At 42.2% G+C, this 17,904-nt stretch overlaps 2 protein-coding genes across 2 annotated transcripts; one reads left to right on the top strand and one right to left on the bottom strand.

The window, feature by feature from the left end:
• Positions 1 to 447: 447 nt before the first annotated feature.
• Positions 448 to 3,534, bottom strand: LOC311293739 (netrin receptor DCC-like; the record flags this gene model as incomplete). The annotated part of the gene is made up of 6 exons (XM_084414229.1): positions 448 to 1,241; positions 1,862 to 2,051; positions 2,130 to 2,283; positions 2,814 to 2,965; positions 3,107 to 3,352; positions 3,522 to 3,534. 6 exons carry the CDS (start codon positions 3,532 to 3,534, stop codon positions 1,082 to 1,084), a joined length of 915 nt encoding a protein of 304 aa, XP_084270355.1. The 3' UTR covers positions 448 to 1,081.
• Positions 3,535 to 9,932: 6,398 nt separating this feature from the next.
• Positions 9,933 to 15,079, top strand: LOC311293740 (uncharacterized protein; the record flags this gene model as incomplete). The annotated part of the gene is made up of 8 exons (XM_084414230.1): positions 9,933 to 10,559; positions 10,741 to 10,855; positions 11,086 to 11,388; positions 11,524 to 11,687; positions 12,241 to 12,384; positions 13,707 to 13,941; positions 14,069 to 14,367; positions 14,490 to 15,079. 8 exons carry the CDS (start codon positions 9,933 to 9,935, stop codon positions 14,844 to 14,846), a joined length of 2,244 nt encoding a protein of 747 aa, XP_084270356.1. The 3' UTR covers positions 14,847 to 15,079.
• Between the last annotated feature and the right edge of the window lie 2,825 nt (positions 15,080 to 17,904).

Below are 17,904 nucleotides of genomic sequence, written 5' to 3' on the forward strand. Positions count from 1 at the left end.
AGGTAGGGTGCAGAGGCTTTGCTGGACAGTCCCTCTGCAGGGCATATACTGCACTCGGCATCTCAGGCGAAAGAAGGAGAAGAGCCATCTGTAACAGCAAAGAGGCAGCGGAGAAAGCCTCTAGATGGCTCTGGATTAAGAGAGCGGAACCGTGGTTGAGCTGCCAGGGCACAAGCTGAGGCTTGATCAACCTCAGCTGGGTCGCCTGAGTGAGGGTGTCTGATGTTCGAGAGACCCGAAACACCCGATGACCTCAGGATACATCACTGATGATGTGCCCTGGTGCATCAGAAGATGTATCAGTACAACTGATATAAGTAATCAACTCAGTAATTTTCATGGTGATATCTAAAGGTTAAATTTTTTACCCTATTCATGTGAGAAAAATAATGAATAGGCGTATGAATAGGCTATATTTGGGTCTTTTTCAAAACTTTCTCCTAATGGGATTCTTCGGGGCTTTTTTTTCCTTACTCAGGACATATTGAGGATACAAAATCAGTTGAGTTTGCTTCTGTTGCAATTTGTTCACAGTTGACCCCCATTTTGGCTTAAAACGTCTGGACTAAAGGTGTTCTTGCAAGAGCAACAACTTACCATGCACGCAACTTTGCAGGTGTGAGGGCTCTGAGGAGACATGCACCAATATTGAAAAGTCAGACAGTGACAGTGAGAGTGATGAGGATAAATACTTGAGTGACAATGGCTGACTGTTTTGTTGAACTCTTCAATAATGAAACAAAATGCAGATTTTTTTTTTTTTTTTTTTTTACATTTTTTTTTTGGTAAATGATCGAATAACTATTTTTAAAATAGTCTGTGTCTCACTTGTCTGCCTTATTAGGAATACATTCATCAAAAAGTTTACCATTTTAAAGCTTTCATAGAAGTGAAAAGATTATATATTTTATTTTCTGTGATTTTTCTGCATATATTGTCTGCCATCTTGAATTTTGGCACTAAAAATGAAGAAAAAAATTGGAAACAGGTTGTTTTGTATTCAGTGGGGTCATAGCAAGTAAAAAAACACCAGTTGCAAAAATCTATATGAACCGTTCCTAAAATAACACAATTCCCCACACTATAGAGGACAGGTGTGAGCAGCTACCACCTGGAACGAAAGTAGACTCATCCGAAAGGAAGTACCTGCAGGTAAGAGGTAAGCTGGTTGGGATTTCACTTTCTCCTTCTCATTGCGAGCTTCACAGAAATACAGCCCCTCATCTTCTGACAAAACTCTCCTAGGAAGAAGGTTTTCACAGCTTTAATGCCTTCTGTCATTAGTATTTAAATTCACCATGCAATCAAAATTGACCATTATTATTTTTTATGAAATATTGCAGTATTTTTTATAGGCAAAATTATTTATCCATGCACATCATTATTGTTTTTAATTGATGTCGCCTCATAATCTTTAATCGAAATAACTTCCTCTTCCTTTTGCAGCAACATCTCTTCTCTGATGAAGTGTTTATTGGCGTGAGGGCGGGACACTCACTCACATGAGATCAACAATCTCAATCGACGATCAACGAGCAAACAACGATCAAACGGTCCAATCAATTCTCCATGGACAAAATCAAGTCCTGTCCTACATTTTTTCTTGTTTGAGAAGCCATTTTACTCGGATATATATGTCACAATAGGGAAGAAAAGACTAACTTCCATTTTCTTGCCAATTTTAACAACAATGGGTATTTTATAAATATTCATAGGCATATATTGCTGATTTATTGATTAATGATCATATATTTCATTGAACTTTGTTTTATTAAAACTCTTTATTCTTGAAGAAATGTATATATTTTGTTATTTTAATTTCACACTTATTGATTCATAATCTGCCGTAGAAATATCTCACTTGAAAATCAGCAGTTGTCCTTCCTTCTGCAGATCCCATCTAGATGAACTGGGTAATGGGTGTCCATCCTTAAACCACTGCACTGTGGGAATGGGGAAGCCTTCAACAAAGCAGTGGAGTGCCGCTTCCTTTTCAACAGGTACAGTGACATTTTGTGGGCCCTCAATTATCTTTATGTCTACATTAAAACCTGTGCAATAAAAAAAAATAAAGACACTAAGTTAAGAATGACAGATTTGTATAATGCAAAATATATCAAAGGTCTTACCATGCACTGTCAGAGTTGCTGCTTGACTCTCTTTGCTTATGTTCAGAAGAGGATTGTGGGTGATACAGATATATATTCCTTGGTCTGTTTTGGTGATGTTAGCCAAGTGCAAGGTGCCTGAAGTCTTCCTTTGACTCCCTCCTCCATACTGTCCCTAGTGGTAATATAGTGGTAGTATTTAGCAAAGAAATATTATTATACCTGTCATGGAGCCCTTTCCAGTTTCCCCTTTTGGCGACAAACCATTGGATCTGGCTGCATAAAAAACAATCTCTCTCCACGCATTTGTCGTGGTTGCACTTTCTTTGTGGAGTTTGTGTGCTAAATCATATAAATATTCTGCACAAGCTCTGAGAGATGGGCTTCAAAGTTATCAATTTGTGACTACTCAGCTGGCACGTGTGATTGTAAATAGAATAAAAGTCACGTCCAAACCACACCCACGAACAGTTTTAATCAAACAGCAATGCTCTTTGACTTTCAAAGTTGGTGAGATCCTAACAGGAAATATATCACCAAACAATATATCATTTCATAAAGGCTTCTCATCTTTTAAAAGTAGTAAAATTAAACCCATCTTTAGTTGTAATTGATTGTAAGTTATTTTATTATAGCCATATTTGATTATATAACAGTCTGTGTAGGCTACTTACTAAACGTGTTTTAGTTCTGTAGCTACTGTACCTGAATCTGGTTTCCTTTGGTGAGAACTCTGCCATTTTTCAACCATGAAATCTGAGCAGGAGGAGAACTATCACCAGAGACACATTGAAGGAAAACATCTTGTCCCTCTTCAGTTCTCATGGACTGAGGGTGAAAGAACACATCTTCCAGGCCTACAAACAAACAAACACAAATTACAATCTATGACCTTTTGTGGTGGACACCTTAGATGCATCATGTGTGTAAGTCCTCTGTGTAACCATTAACATAATTTCAATAATTAATATCATTTTATACTAATGCAAGATACATACATGCTTTGCTGATCATGACAGTGGTCTGAATCTGTTTGTTCCCTCTCTTTGCACTGCACGAATAGTTTCCAAAGTCTTCTTCTTTTAAGCGTGGAAAGAAAAGGGAGCCATTTGCCATTTGATGAATCCTGCTGTCCAGACCACCAGTGTCTCTCTCCCATTTCACTGGTGGAGGAGCCTTTAGGCCAGAGTCAAATACTGTGCAGTGCAGCATCAGAGAGCTATTTAAAATCCCAACGCCATCTTCTGGTAAGATTGAAAATACTAAGCAAAAGATAAAAGTGTGCAAGGAAATAAATTAATATAAAAAGATGATGTAAATATAAAGAGAGTATAATATAAATATTTTTTAGAGATCTCAAGTAAACGTAATATGTTCTAAAAGCACTGTAAAGCGGGAAACGTGTGATATTACCTTGAGAAGCCATTTCTACCTCCTCTAAAAATGTGTTGCTGTTGTACCCTGATATAGTAGGTTCAATCATAATAAATAATATGTTTTATTTGGGTAAAAACAATTAATTTAGATGCTTAATGTTTTCTGCAAGACAATATATATATATATATATATATATATATATATATATATATATATATATACACTCACCTAAAGGATTATTAAGAACACCTGTTCAATTTCTCATTAATGCAATTATCTAATCAACCAATCACATGGCAGTTGCTTCAATGCATTTAGGGGTGTGGTCCTGGTCAAGACAATCTCCTGAACTCCAAACTGAATGTCAGAATGGGAAAGAAAGGTGATTTAAGCAATTTTGAGCGTGGCATGGTTGTTGGTGTCAGACGGGCCGGTCTGAGTATTTCACAATCTGCTCAGTTACTGGGATTTTCATGCACAACCATTTCTAGGGTTTACAAAAAATGGTGTGAAAAGGGAAAAACATCCAGTATGCGGCAGTCCTGTGGGCGAAAATGCCTTGTTGATGCTAGAGGTCAGAGGAGAATGGGCCGACTGATTCAAGCTGATAGAAAAGCAACTTTGACTGAAATAACCACTCGTTTCAACCGAGGTATGCAGCAAAGCATTTGTGAAGCCACAACACGCACAACCTTGAGCCGGATGGGCTACAACAGCAGAAGACCCCACCGGGTACCACTCATCTCCAATGTTCCCTCTAAGCTGCGCGCGCACGCGGCCGCGCAGGCCAATCGAAGTGGCCGCGCAATAGATTTTTCAGACCGCGCAAAGATTATTATTTTTTTTTCAGGGGTTAAACATCTGAGCATCAAAGGCGATGCAGGCTAGGTAATAAACATTTAAAATACTGACATGTGACAACCAAGCTGGATGTACGTTAGAATGTTTACATCCCGTAAAACTTCAAATAATAGCCGAGTCCCAAATAGACTTCTATTTTACACTCCTGGTGTGGATACAGGTTTGGATAAATAAAGGCCGGTCTCTAATAGAGGCCCGGTCTGTTTTTTTGTTTCGGGTTGTATTTAATCTTCTAAAACCCGTCAGATCGTCGGTTTAAGCCAGTTCTATGGTGCAGATTTGCGCACGCAAGAGAGCCCTGCGCATCTGGGCGGGAGCTGTAAGCGCAAGCAAGGCAGGCAGAGAGAGTTAAGGCCTCATTATACTTCTGCGTCGGACCTACGCCGGAGCCTATACGCCGTAGGCAACGTGTTGGTTTTAATTTATACTTCTGTGTCGTTGTCCGCGTTGACGCGCACCTAGGGAGCGTGTGAAACCCCGAGGGAGGGGTTCTGGCAGACCAATCACAGCGCTTGTGTCCGCGTAGAATTGACGCGTTGTTACATTTTTGGAGAGGTGCACGTCAGGGTACGCCGTAGGGTACGCACGCTACACACAGCCTACGACGTAGCTACGGCGGCAGTTCGACGCAGAAGCATAAAACAGGCTTTAGCGCCGCGTCGCGTCGCGTCTATGACAACTCGAGGTATCACACACCGGACTAGAAGCGCCGCGTCGCGTCCATGACAAGGTATCGCAGACCGCACCGGACGCGCACTTTGTCAGTTTATGGCCAGCAATATAGTTATGTTTAAGGACATTGTGGAATTAAGATAATGTCTGTACTAGGCTATATGATTGTACTGTACAAATACAATCGTTGCTAAGTCTGCAGTCTGAATTCACTTTACCTCAGAGCGTCCGTTTACTGAATGAATTGAGAATATCACCTGAAAATCCGATAACATCAGTTTCCATTCAACCAGCTGATTTCTGTAAATGAATGTCAAACTAAATGTATATTGCAGCACAGGGTGAAGTTTCACTAAATTAAAGGCCTGTCTCATATAGACGCCTGTCTCAAATACAAGCCAGTGCAGTTTGGCGATTGGGGAAAATAAAAGCCCGGGCTATTATTTGAAGTTTTACGGTACGCATACATATCCTTTAGGCCAGTGGTTCTCAAACTTTTTACACCAAGTAAGGTACCACCTCAGAAAATATTTGGCTCTCCAAGCTCACATAATGGCCAATATTAAAATACAGTAGCATAGTATTCAGCTACAGTTATGCACAGCTCAAAAACTAGGCAGTTTTATTTATAATAAGAATATTTATTGTTGTCAGACACTTTAAACATTGTAACAACACAGTTTTAAAATCAACACTGTTCTGCTTACATACACATACTTTTTTTAATGAATAAATTAAAATGTATTGCATCTAAAAGTGAAATAAAAACTGTAACTTAAACTTAAATATCCCCATAAGTTGGGGATATTTTGGGAATATTAATTTATTTTTATCAATCAATAAATTCCACTAGAAACAAACTTTGTTGTATTATTTTAATTTAATACTGTGAAGCTGCTTTAATACAATTTGTATTGTGAAATGCGCTATACAAATATACTTGACTTGACTTGACTTTAAACTGACTGGTAAAACACCATCTTTAAAATGTTCCCAAAGTCCAACCATTATAAAGGATATTGAATAAATATCAACCTTGTAGACATATTGATGCATTTGCTGTCATCTCTTTGAATCCCCTATGGCTAACGCAGGCTCGTGGTCATTTTCGGCAGGTCGTGTGGTTGCGAATTGCTCACAGTACTGAAATGTGCGCTCAGAAAAAAAAAAATTTGCTCAGTGCTGAAAAAAATTAGAGGGAACATTGCTCATCTCCACTACAAATAGGAAAAAGAGGCTACAATTTGCACGAGCTCACCAAAATTGGACAGTTGAAGACTGGAAAAATGTTGCCTGGTCTGATGAGTCTCGATTTCTGTTGAGACATTCAGATGGTAGAGTCAGAATTTGGCGTAAACACAATGAGAACATGGATCCATCATGTCTTGTTACCACTGTGCAGGCTGGTGGTGGTGGTGTAATGGTGTGGGGGATGTTGTGGTGTGGGGGATAGTGCCAATTGGGCATCGTTTAAATGCCACGGCCTACCTGAGCATTGTTTCTGACCATGTCCATCCCTTTATGACCACCATGTACCCATCCTCTGATGGCTACTTCCAGCAGGATAATGCACCATGTCACAAAGCTCAGATCATTTCAAATTGGTTTCTTGAACATGACAATGAGTTCACTGTACTAAAATGGCCCCCACAGTCACCAGATCTCAACCCAATAGAGCATCTTTGGGATGTGGTGGAACGGGAGCTTCGTGCCCTGGATGTGCATCCCACAAATGTCCATCAACTGCAAGATGCTATCCTATCAATATGGGCCAACATTTCTAAAGAACGCTTTCAGCACCTTGTTTGATTCAATGCCACGTAGAATTAAGGCAGTTCTGAAGCCGAAAGGGGGTCAAACACAGTATTAGTATGGTGTTCCTAATAATCCTTTAGGTGAGTGTATATATATATATATATATATATATATATATATACAGTTGTAATCTAAATTATCCAACACCCATTGCAAAACACAAAACATTGTATCTTACCACTAAGAGTTCTCCTAAATGGCAGTAAAAGTTCTTAGTTAAGAGTTTTCTCTTAAAACCTATTCACAGACCAACTTTTACTAAGGAATAGAGAGAAAATTACCCCATGATTTACTCTCCCCCTCAAGCCACCCTAGGTGTATATGACTTTCTTCTTTCAGATGAACACAATCAGAGTTATATTAATAAACACCCTAACGCTTCCGAGCTTTATAATTGGCAATGCATTGCAACCATCAGTTTGAAGATCAAACAAGTGCATCCATCCATCATAAAAGAACTCCACATGGCTCTGGGGGGTTAAAGGAACACTCCACCGTTTTTTGAAATAGGGCTTATTCACCTTCTTTCCTACATTTAGATAGGTGGGCAAATGCATTTTTGTCTCAGTGCATGCGTTGTTTTAGTTTGACAGGGTCGGCGCTAGCTTAGCTTAGCACAATGAATGGAATCCTTTGTTGCCAGCCAGCATGGCCTGAGTAAAAGTGATCAAAAAAAATAAATAAACCCCACCTAATTACTTCTTGTGGCCTGCGTATTCACAACGAGTACAAATAGCGATGCTGATTAACACTAGGCGATTTCCTAGGCAGATATTAACTTGGGACTATATTAGGGGGAAGCACAGGCGAAGCACTGCTGCTTAGGCGAAGCACTGCTACTTGGGCGCAGAGATATCACGCAACACATGAAATGTGAATATGTGGTCTAATATGTGAATGTGAATACAGGTATAATATGGGTCGATCTATACATCTAGAGAGGCCGCACTATGCTTAAATATATTTTTATTTTTATTTGCTCAGACGCGTTTCGCCGCGTGCCTTCTTCAGAAACGCGTCTGTGCAAATAAAAATATATTTAAGCATAGTGCGGCCTCTCTCCCACTTCATGTATTATAATTATCTAGGCCAGCACTCTTAAAATTGACAAGTGTACACATTGAGTGAAGCCTGCTCATATCCACATTTACTTTTCGATCTATACATGCATCTGTGCAAATAAAAATAAAAATATATTTAAGCATAGTGCGGCCTCTCTCCCACTGCATGTATTATAATTATCTAGGCCAGCACTCTTAAAATTGACAAGTGTACACATTGAGTGAAGCCTGCTCATATCCACATTTACTTTTCGATCTATACATGCGTCATGTTTAAAATAATCACTTACTCTGTGGACAGTTGTCCATTTGGTCCATTCGGCGTGGGGCTTTTTTTCCAGTTCACTTTATCACACCGGGAAAAAAAATAGAGTAAAAGTTACTGCAGAATGGATCAACGCCGTGAAATCCTCGGTAACGTTAGCTGTGACACAACTGCCGGCACGCTCATCTTGATCTGACGCGCTGAGCCTGGTCATCGATGGATGGCAGAAACTTGTCCCACTCTCTACAGCACAGACACTATTTCAGTCGGGATAGATTGGCATATTCCCCCAGATTCACACCACCAGTTCGTGTTGGCTCTCATCCTCACGTCCTCAGGCTGTTGAGCGATCGCAACCTCCTCCTCCTGTCATTCTATTTCCAAAGCACGCAGCTCGTCTTCTGAAAACTCAGGTATGGTTCTGGCTCTGGCTCTGGCTCTTGACTGTCTGAGAAGTCACCCTCTTCGTCTCTCACAAAATTAGCCATGTTCATTGCCATTCATGTACTGTAGGAAAAATAGCCAGCTACTATTCACGCCGGTATATTGACATTTCATGTGTTGCGTGATATCTCTGCGCCCAAGTAGCAGTGCTTCGCCTAAGCAGCAGTGATTCGCCTGTGCTTCCCCCTAATATAGTCCCAAGTCAATATCTGCCTAGGAAATCGCCTAGTGTTAATCAGCATCGCTATTTGTACTCGTTGTGAATACGCAGGCCACAAGAAGTAATTAGGTGGGGTTTATTTATTTTTTTAGATCACTTTTACTCAGGCCATGCTAGCTGGCAACAAAGGATTCCATTCATTGTGCTAAGCTAAGCTAGCGCCGACCCTGTCAAACTAAAACAACGCATGCACTGAGACAAAAATGCATTTGCCCACCTATCTAAATGTAGGAAAGAAGGTGAATAAGCCCTATTTCAAAAAACGGTGGAGTGTTCCTTTAATAAAGGCCTTCTGAAGCAAAGGGATGAGTTTGTGTAAGAAATTAAATTAAAATAACTAGCTTCCGGCCAAACGAACATATGGATTTCGACTTAAGTCTAAAGTGCAACTTTATTCCTTGATTCCCTTAGACTTTTGAAAGTGTAAACTTGTGAAAACAAGTTTCACAAGTTTCACATCCAGCAGCCATATCACCCTGTAGCCCAAGACTGGTTGCCCACTGAAGCTAAGCAGGGCTGAGCCTGGTTAGTCAGGGTTCCCGCGGGGTCTTAAAAAGTCTTAAAAGCATTGAATTTATTAATTTGGAAATAATACCTTAAAAAGTCTTCAAAAAGTCTTGAATTTTGATGTCTGGGTCTTAAAAATTGTGCTGTATGTAACTTCTCCGTATTGTATTTTTCCTCAAAAGTTTCATTTGTCAACCACGATTATTTTGATTAAATAACGTAGTATAAATAAAGAGTTGCAGAACCAATAATTGAGAACGCAACGCATCCCCGGGTCACAGTACAAAATACTGCGAACACGTGATGCCTTCAGTAACCACAACCATAGGCTGCAACACAACACAGACCTCAAGCAAAGGAGAAGCGCGAAAAATCAAAGAAAATCTCAGCATTCCACGGGAAAGGTTGACTGACGCCGTTATATTTTTAACGTTTGTTTTACGTTAGCTAGCTACCAATTTCATTCTGAGGTTATGGGGAAATGTAAATTTAATGAAGCGTGGCTGGATAAAAACTCTTTTCGTCATTGGTTAAAACCAGTGGACAACAACGTTTTTGAGGCTTTTTGCACGATATGCAAAAAAAGGATTCAGCTAGGTACAATGGGAATGAAGGCATTAGAGTCTCATGCCAAGTCGTCTAAGCACATGAACGCTCTCAATGGACAAAAACAAACTCCTTCCATCACCTGCGTGTTTCAACCAACTAACGTTAATGTTAGCCAGCTCGCTGCTAATGTGCCTGAAGCGGCAGCAGGAGCTAATATTAGCCAGCTTGCTGCTAGCGCTGCAGACCGTCCAGCTACGACCGCAACTAGAGTGGATCTGCGCACAGCTTTTGGGTCCACACCAACAATGAAAGCCGAGGTGTTGTGGACTCTTAACTCAATCGCTAAACACCAGTCCTACAATGGAAATGAGGGTATCTCAGAGCTTTTCAAGTGCATGTTCCCTGACTCCGACATCGCTAAAACATTTACTTGCGGTCCCGACAAAACAGCTTACATAGCCAAGTTTGGTTTAGCTATTCACATCAAAGAAGACCTGGTGTCCAAAGTCAACAAATCGCCATTCGTTCTGATGTTTGATGAGAGTCTCAACGAGACTACGAAAAACAAACAGCTGGATGTGCACATCCGCTTCTGGAACGAGGGACAGGTTCAGTCCAGATATCTGGGCTCTCAGTTTATGGGACATTCCACTGCACAAGACCTGCTGTCGCATCTCAAAGTAAGCAAGGATAATAATTTTTTACTTTAAAAGCTCATCAATTTATATTGATAGACTCAACTTGTGTGCATATACTCTTCTGTAACTGCAATATTACATGACCAATTAGTTATTTCCCTTAACAATATCTGCTCATCCAATCCTCTTATCTTGAGTAATCAAATGCAACCCTTTTTTTCAGGAATGTATGGACAGACTGAACCTCAGGGACTTGGTGTCCATCTCAATGGATGGGCCCAGTGTGAATTGGAAACTCTTCGACCTTTTCCAGAAAGATCACGCTGAGCAGTATGGAGGTGAGCAGTTTAGAATGCTATTACTGTTTGTGGGTGAATGTGAATGTGATCTATTAATAATTATAATAATGCATTTTATTTGTAGTGCACTTTACATTGAACAAACAATCTCATAGTGCTACAGAGCAAAAATTGATGCATGGGTGCAACATATGCAGTACAAAACATCTCCATGTGATACAAAATATGAATTTGGTTTCTAATATTAAGTTTTGCAATGAAATTTTCAGGTGCTCAGCTCATTTGTGTGGGGAGCTGTGGCCTACACACGCTACACAACGCATTCAAGTGTGGGTTCACTGCATGGCAGCTGGACAAGTTGCTAAAAGCAATGCACACATTGTTCCTCAATGTGCCCGCCAGGAGAGAGGATTACATCACAGTAACCAAGTCTAGTGTGTTCCCCCTTTCTTTCTGTGCCCATCGTTGGGTGGAAAACCTTCCGGTTGTGGAGAGAGCCCTGGAAGTCTGGCCATCACTGCTCTTGCACATGGAAGCAGTGAAATCAAAGAAACTCTCGAACCCTGGAACAGGTAGGCCGTTCTTAAATGCAGTGAATAGGTCTGTGACTGTGTCCTAACCCTTGTGCTGGTGTGGCCTTGTCATAGTTTTTGTAATATATGGCTAAGTTGAAATGTCCTGCCTCTCTGTCTGCCTCTCTTTGTCAGCATCCTATGACACAGTTGCAGCAGCCATGAAGGATCCACTCATCTTGGCCAAATTGCAGTTCTACACAGCACTCGCCAGGACCTTCACTCCCTTCCTGAAAAAATACCAGACAGATGAGCCTGTGCTTCCATTCCTTCTGAAGGACCTGACTGAGTTGATGATGGTAATAATTTACTTAAAGTGCAACTCACCCCCAAATCATTTTTCTTTGCTGATAAACTGTATAATAAGTGTCTAATAGTGATGTCTACATGTCTGGTAATTATTTTTGGTATTTTAGTACATTTTAGTACATTTTCTTCCAAAAACCGTTAGTGTGGTGCCCTCTTCAGGTTAAAACTTTACTTGAATTTGAATCGGCTGTGGAGTATAAAATACGCCCAGTCTCGGCCACACCTTCGTAGCGAGTTGGAATAGCAAGGAAGTGTTGAGGCCCCCCACTCCCCCCGCGCGTCCCTCGGTCCGCTAGGCAACGCCTCCTTTTGCCGCATTTTTCAAACCGGAAATGTAGGTGCAGCAAGACTCTGGTAGGGGGGTGAGTTTCTCTCTAACATTATAATCACCACTGATTGGGCTCAATTGATATGTTTTGACAATGTGGAGTTTGTGGTTAGTATGTGTAAAAAATAGTGGATACATTGTGCATCAAAATCAGACAATTTGATGTCGGTGATTAATGTGCCGCACCGGACATTTTTGTGTTTGTCTTTTGACAGAGTCTACTCAGACGCTTCATAAAGAGAGAAGTCCTCCATGATATCACTGCCCTGCAGCTGACCAAATTGGATGTCACAGACAAGACCATCTGGCTCAGCCCACAAGACATCACCATTGGTCTAGGTGCAGAGTCAGTCCTTAAGGTCAGTGGCGGCTGGTGCTAAAAAAATTTGGGGGGGCACAACAAACTGAATTATTAATTGTTTGGGACTGAATGTAGGCTAATTGTTAAATAACAATTTAACAGTGATAATGTAGCTATCATTAGCCTAAAGTTTAGCTAAAACTTCAGCCGGTAGGGTTGGGAAATAGCCAATTGCCAAATAAATCTGAATTTTTGGGCTAAATGGCGATGTATGGTATAATCTGAGTATTTAATTATTATTTTTCTATTTGAATAAAAAAAAACTGTATTTAATTTTAATAATATTTATTATTATGTATTTAATAACTTTTTAAATATTTAATATTCTGATCAATATTGTCCTACAAACAATGTTCATATTGAAGGTTATAAAAACAAACATAGTGAAACCTTGCTGTCTATCTGCAGTCTATCCAAAAAAGGGGTCAAATCACATTACATTCTAACATTGCAACATTACAATCTAAAAACAAAATAATGCTTTTTAAAGAAGTAGTTAAATTTACTAAACTTAAAATAAAAAAATAAAAAATAAAAACAAAGCTAATATCATAAAAATACACATGTAGGTTTGAAATTCTCTAGCACATTTATGTTCACCAACAACAACAAATATTCAACAAGAAATATTTTAGCTAAATATATTTATAATTTAGTGCTAATGTATATTTTAGTCAGAATAATTGCGCTCCTATTCTATTGCGCTCCGTCTGTTCGGCGCGCATGCACGCGGCGGCGCTCGTTCACGGAAGTTTAGCTCATGACAACAAGCTGGAAATATTGACTTTCTAACATTTACAGATGGAGAATATGTCCGTGAAATGTAAGTTATGCACTGAGGAAATTATTGGATGTCACTTCAGCTTATGGATAAATATTATTAGAGGTATATTTGTTTCAACCAATCGCTGCACAAGTGAAGTTTACGTGTGATGACGAAAGCACGTTAGTGCGAGCCCTCCCGGAACCCATAGAGAATGCATTGCAGTGCCTGCAGTTCGAAAAAAAAAATCTTTGAATGTAAGTCTATGGGAATCGCCCAAAAAGAGGCGGTACTCCACAGAACGTGACTTGGCGCTGATTGGACTATATCCAGAGGCAGAACAACAGTGAGTGACTACTAGCGTAACTCTGTGGTTGAATGAGATTGTGATTGAAAAAGTCCCTTTCACACTTTGGTGGTGCTTCGCCCAATCGCCCTAATGAAGAAACCGCCGCTGCTTAAGGTAGTGTGATGGTTTAAAAAGGTCATTTTACAAATGGTTAGGCTGAACCAGGTCATTGAAGACATGTTCTATATTCATGGCTACCTCTCTCTAGAGCATCAAAGGTGCAGAGCTCAGGGTGCTAGAGTTCAGGAGAGAGTGCATGCAGGGACTGTGTAGCATCATTAGGAAAGTGCAGGACAAGAGCCCCCTCAAGTATCCGACTGTTAGGCAGATGGTGTGCCTGGATCCATCAGTAATGTACAGAGACCCAGAAAGATGCAGGAAGCACATGAAAGGGCTGGTTCAGAGGTTTCTCCAGGACAAACAGCTAACTGATTCTTCTGCGGGTAGGAATAAGAAAGGCAAATCATAGGCTACACATGAATTTATCCTAAACCTGATTGGCTGGGAATGCCCTATAGCCTAATTATTTCTTTTTTTTCCCCGCATATTTTCTCATCTGTTTTGTCATAGGGGATGTCATACTGCAGCACTTCGACAGTTTCCTATCCTTGGAGAGCCGGAGTGAGGACTTCCTCTCCTTTCCTCCCATGCAGAAGAGGTTGGACATCTTCCTGAGGAGTGCCATGGAACCTTATCCAGAGCTGTGGGGCTTCTGCAAGAAGCTGCTCATCCTTTCCCACGGCCAAGCTACGGTTGAACATGGATTCTCTATCAACAAAGAGGTGGAGTCAGACAATATTCAAGAGGACACTGTGGTCACACGGAGGCTGGTGTGTGATTATATCACACAACACGGAGGTGTTACCCAGGTAAGAATGATCCCTGCCTGGACTAGTAAAATGCTGTTGACTTAAAAGTTGACAGAATCAACATAGTTGGCTTCTTGAGTTTGTCACTGTCTCTGGTTCTCTTTTCCCAATCCTATACCTAGGTTCCACTCAGTAAAGCGCTACTCGAGAGTGTAGCAAGAGCTAGGACCAGATATCGTGCCCATCTTGACACAGAGAGAAAGAAAAGGGAGGCAAAATCCCAGGCTCTTAAGAGGAAAGAGTCAGGGGACTGTCTTCAGGAGCTAAAGGTGAAGAGGAGACGCATACAAGAGGTGTGTGAGGGTCTGGCTTGGGATGCAGACAGGCTGGCTGAGGAGGCTGAAAGGAAGGCAGGAAGCAAGATGGCTGACCTGATCTCCAGGTCCAACCTCCTGCGGAGAGGCCATAAGGAGAAGTTGACGGAACTGGCTGTCCTTGATAAAGAGATTGCTGCCCTGAGTGAAGAGCTAAGGAGTTGACTGTGTTTCTTAATTTAATTTATTGTTGAGTTCTGATTTTCGATGTTTATTGTTCAGGGGTCTCTCAGTTCCCCATATTCCCAGCATGGAATAAGTAGCTAGCTAATGTTAAAAAACAACTTAACATTGTTCGGCAAACTTTCTTGTGGCTTACTGAAATGTTTTTATTTTTCACACCTGCTTGGCTTATCTTTTACCCATTCCACATTTGAAAAATAAATGAACACAAATTCAAGGATTTTGTTTTTCTTTGCCGGTAGGGACGTGAAATAGGTATTAATTTTTTATATAAATGGTCTTAAAAAGGTCTTAAAAAGACTTGAATTTAACTTGAAGAAACCTGTAGGAACGTCTCGGGTTACGTATATAACCCTCGTTCCCTGAGTAGGAAACGAGACGCTGCATCGATACTCGATACTTTGGGGAATGCCCTCGGCATGACGCGTCTGAAGTCTGTAATGGAACTATTCCAATCTTGATTGGTGCTGTGTCTTTCGTCACTCGTGACGTTGCATGTGACGGTGATCCGGAAGCTATAAAAGGACAACGGAACATAGCCGCGTCAGCTTTTAAAGGGTCGAAGCAAGTCGTTCTCAGGAGCGCGAAAAGTGTGGCCGAGGGATGCAGCGTCTCGTTCCCTACTCAGGGAACGAGGGTTACATACGTAACCCGAGACGTTCCCTTTCGTAAAGGGAACTCCCGCTGCATCGATACTCGATACTTTGGGGAACGAATACCCACGCCGCCACACTGAGAGACCCCGCCCTGGTGTGAAGCAATCTGGCACACTCAAGACATGAGAACTTGTGAACCTGGTGTAGAGGGCAGATCCAGACTGTAATGTTTGATGAAGGTGTGTGAGGAGGCCCAGCCAGTGGCATCACAGACCTCTTGAAGAGAAACCCCTGCTAGCAAGGCTCTAGAGGATGCCACTCCTCTGGTTGAGTGAGCTTTTATCAGGAGAGGTGAAGGCAGATTGCGCACCTCGTAAGCTGAAGAAATAGCCTCTACTATCCACTTGCTAATAGTCTGTTTGGAGACCGGGGAGCCCTTCTTGGATAACCCAAAACACACAAACAGCTGGTCCGACTTCCTCCAGCCCGAGGTCCTATGTACATAGGCCTCAAGAGCTCGGACCGGGCATAACAAGTGTAATTTAGCTTGATCAGCCGACACATGCGGTGGAGGATGAAAGGCCGGAAGGATTATAGACCGTGCCACATTCGTGGGCACCTTAGGCACGTAGCCAGGTCTAGGGTGGAGAATGGCTCTCACTCTGCCAGGGGAGAACTCGAGGCAAGAGGGAGCCACAGATAGCGCCTGCAGGTCGCCAACTCGTTTCAGGGAAGTAATAGCGAGCAGGAAGGCTACCTTAAAGGATAAAAATTTCTCAGACACCTTATCAAGGGGTTCGAAGGGTGCCAGGGATAACCCTTCGAGGACCACTGCCAGGTCCCACGTGGGGACCCTAGGCTGGATGGCAGGCCTCATCCTCCTGGCTCCACGAAGGAAACGAATTATGAGTGGGTGTGTCCCCAGCGTGCCCACCCTTAAAGGCGTGTGGAAGGCTGATATAGCCGCCACATAAACCTTAAGCGTGGACGGGGAGAGCCCGTCAGAGAAACGATTCTGGAGGAACTCCAGTACTGAAGCCACTGGGCAGTTAACTGGGTCCAACTGACGTTCTCTGCACCATAAAATGAAAATTTTCCATTTAAATGCATAAAGTTTCCTCGTGGAGGGGGCTCTAGAGTTTAGAATGGTCTCAACAACCTCGGTTGAGAGACCAGAATTTATGAATTGGTCCCCCTCAGGGGCCAATCCAGCAGCTTCTTGGGCTACAGCCAAGGGTGAAATATCACGACCTCGGACTGAGGAGGGAGGACCACCCTGATCCGGATTTACCGCGGAAGGCCTGCCAGAAGGGCCCAGATGTTTGGAAGCCATATTTGGGCCAGTCAGTGCGGGGCTACTAAGAGTAAGCTGATCCCGTACTGCCGAACCCTCTTGTACTCTAGAACCCTCGGGGGCAGAACAATCGGGGAAAATATACGCAGACATGGCCTCAACCATGTCTGTATCATGATATCCAGACCCAGCAGAGCTGGAAGAGCACGGGAGAGGTGGCGCAGAAGGTGGCCGTCCGCATGAAGGGGAAACAGGACCACCTCCGACACACCGACCTCCATCCCGGCTAAAGCCAACTTGGGGTGGAGTTTGAAATCCCCGGGCTGCAGCCCCTGCCTCGACAGGATGACTGCCCCCTCTTTGATCAGAGAGACCACCGACGTAGTGTCTGTCAAAAATAGAACCTGATGGCCTGTCTGAAGCTTCCTCAGACCCTGTGTTTCCAACACAGGTTCTAGGAGCAGAAACCATAACTTTCTCCCCATGATCAGAAAACGAGGGCATGTGCGCGTAACTCTGGTCAAGCGGAGTGGGTTCCCTCTCGGGAAAAACCCATTGGTCCTGAGCCACTACTACAGGGCCCCCACGTACAGCAGGCCAAAGAATAGTATGTTGAACACTGCTGCCAGCGAGCCCACTCTTTGATAAGGTCATATAGTGGTGGCCTGGCCTAGCTTGATATTCACGACTATGGTCAGGAAGGTGAATGTCCGAGCTGGAGACAATTGTGCCTGCATCGTGACTATAGAGAAAAGATTGAAATGTCCGCAACACTGCTTACTCCCATATTTTAATAAAAAAAGCAACGTTTCGACCCTACTGGGTCTTCTTCAGGCAAAACATTTTGCCTGAAGAAGACCCAGTAGGGTCGAAACGTTGCTTTTTTTATTAAAATATGGGAGTAAGCAGTGTTGCGGACATTTCAATCTTTTCTATTTAGTAGTCCTTTTTGTCCAGCACCTGCCAGATGTTGGGATGTGCACACAATAATCTCAACATGCATCGTGACTATAACCTACACCGCCCCCAGGAATCGGTTTCTCTGAAGAGGCACTGGTGATTTTTCCTAGACTCTGAGCCATATTCCCGAGCACCTCACGAGACTCAGAACAACACCTCGGTGTTGAACCGTCTGCTCTAGTAGTCAATG

This window comes from Rutilus rutilus (assembly GCF_951802725.1).
Source record: "Rutilus rutilus genome assembly, chromosome: 7".
In the NCBI taxonomy this organism is placed as follows: domain Eukaryota; kingdom Metazoa; phylum Chordata; class Actinopteri; order Cypriniformes; family Leuciscidae; genus Rutilus; species Rutilus rutilus.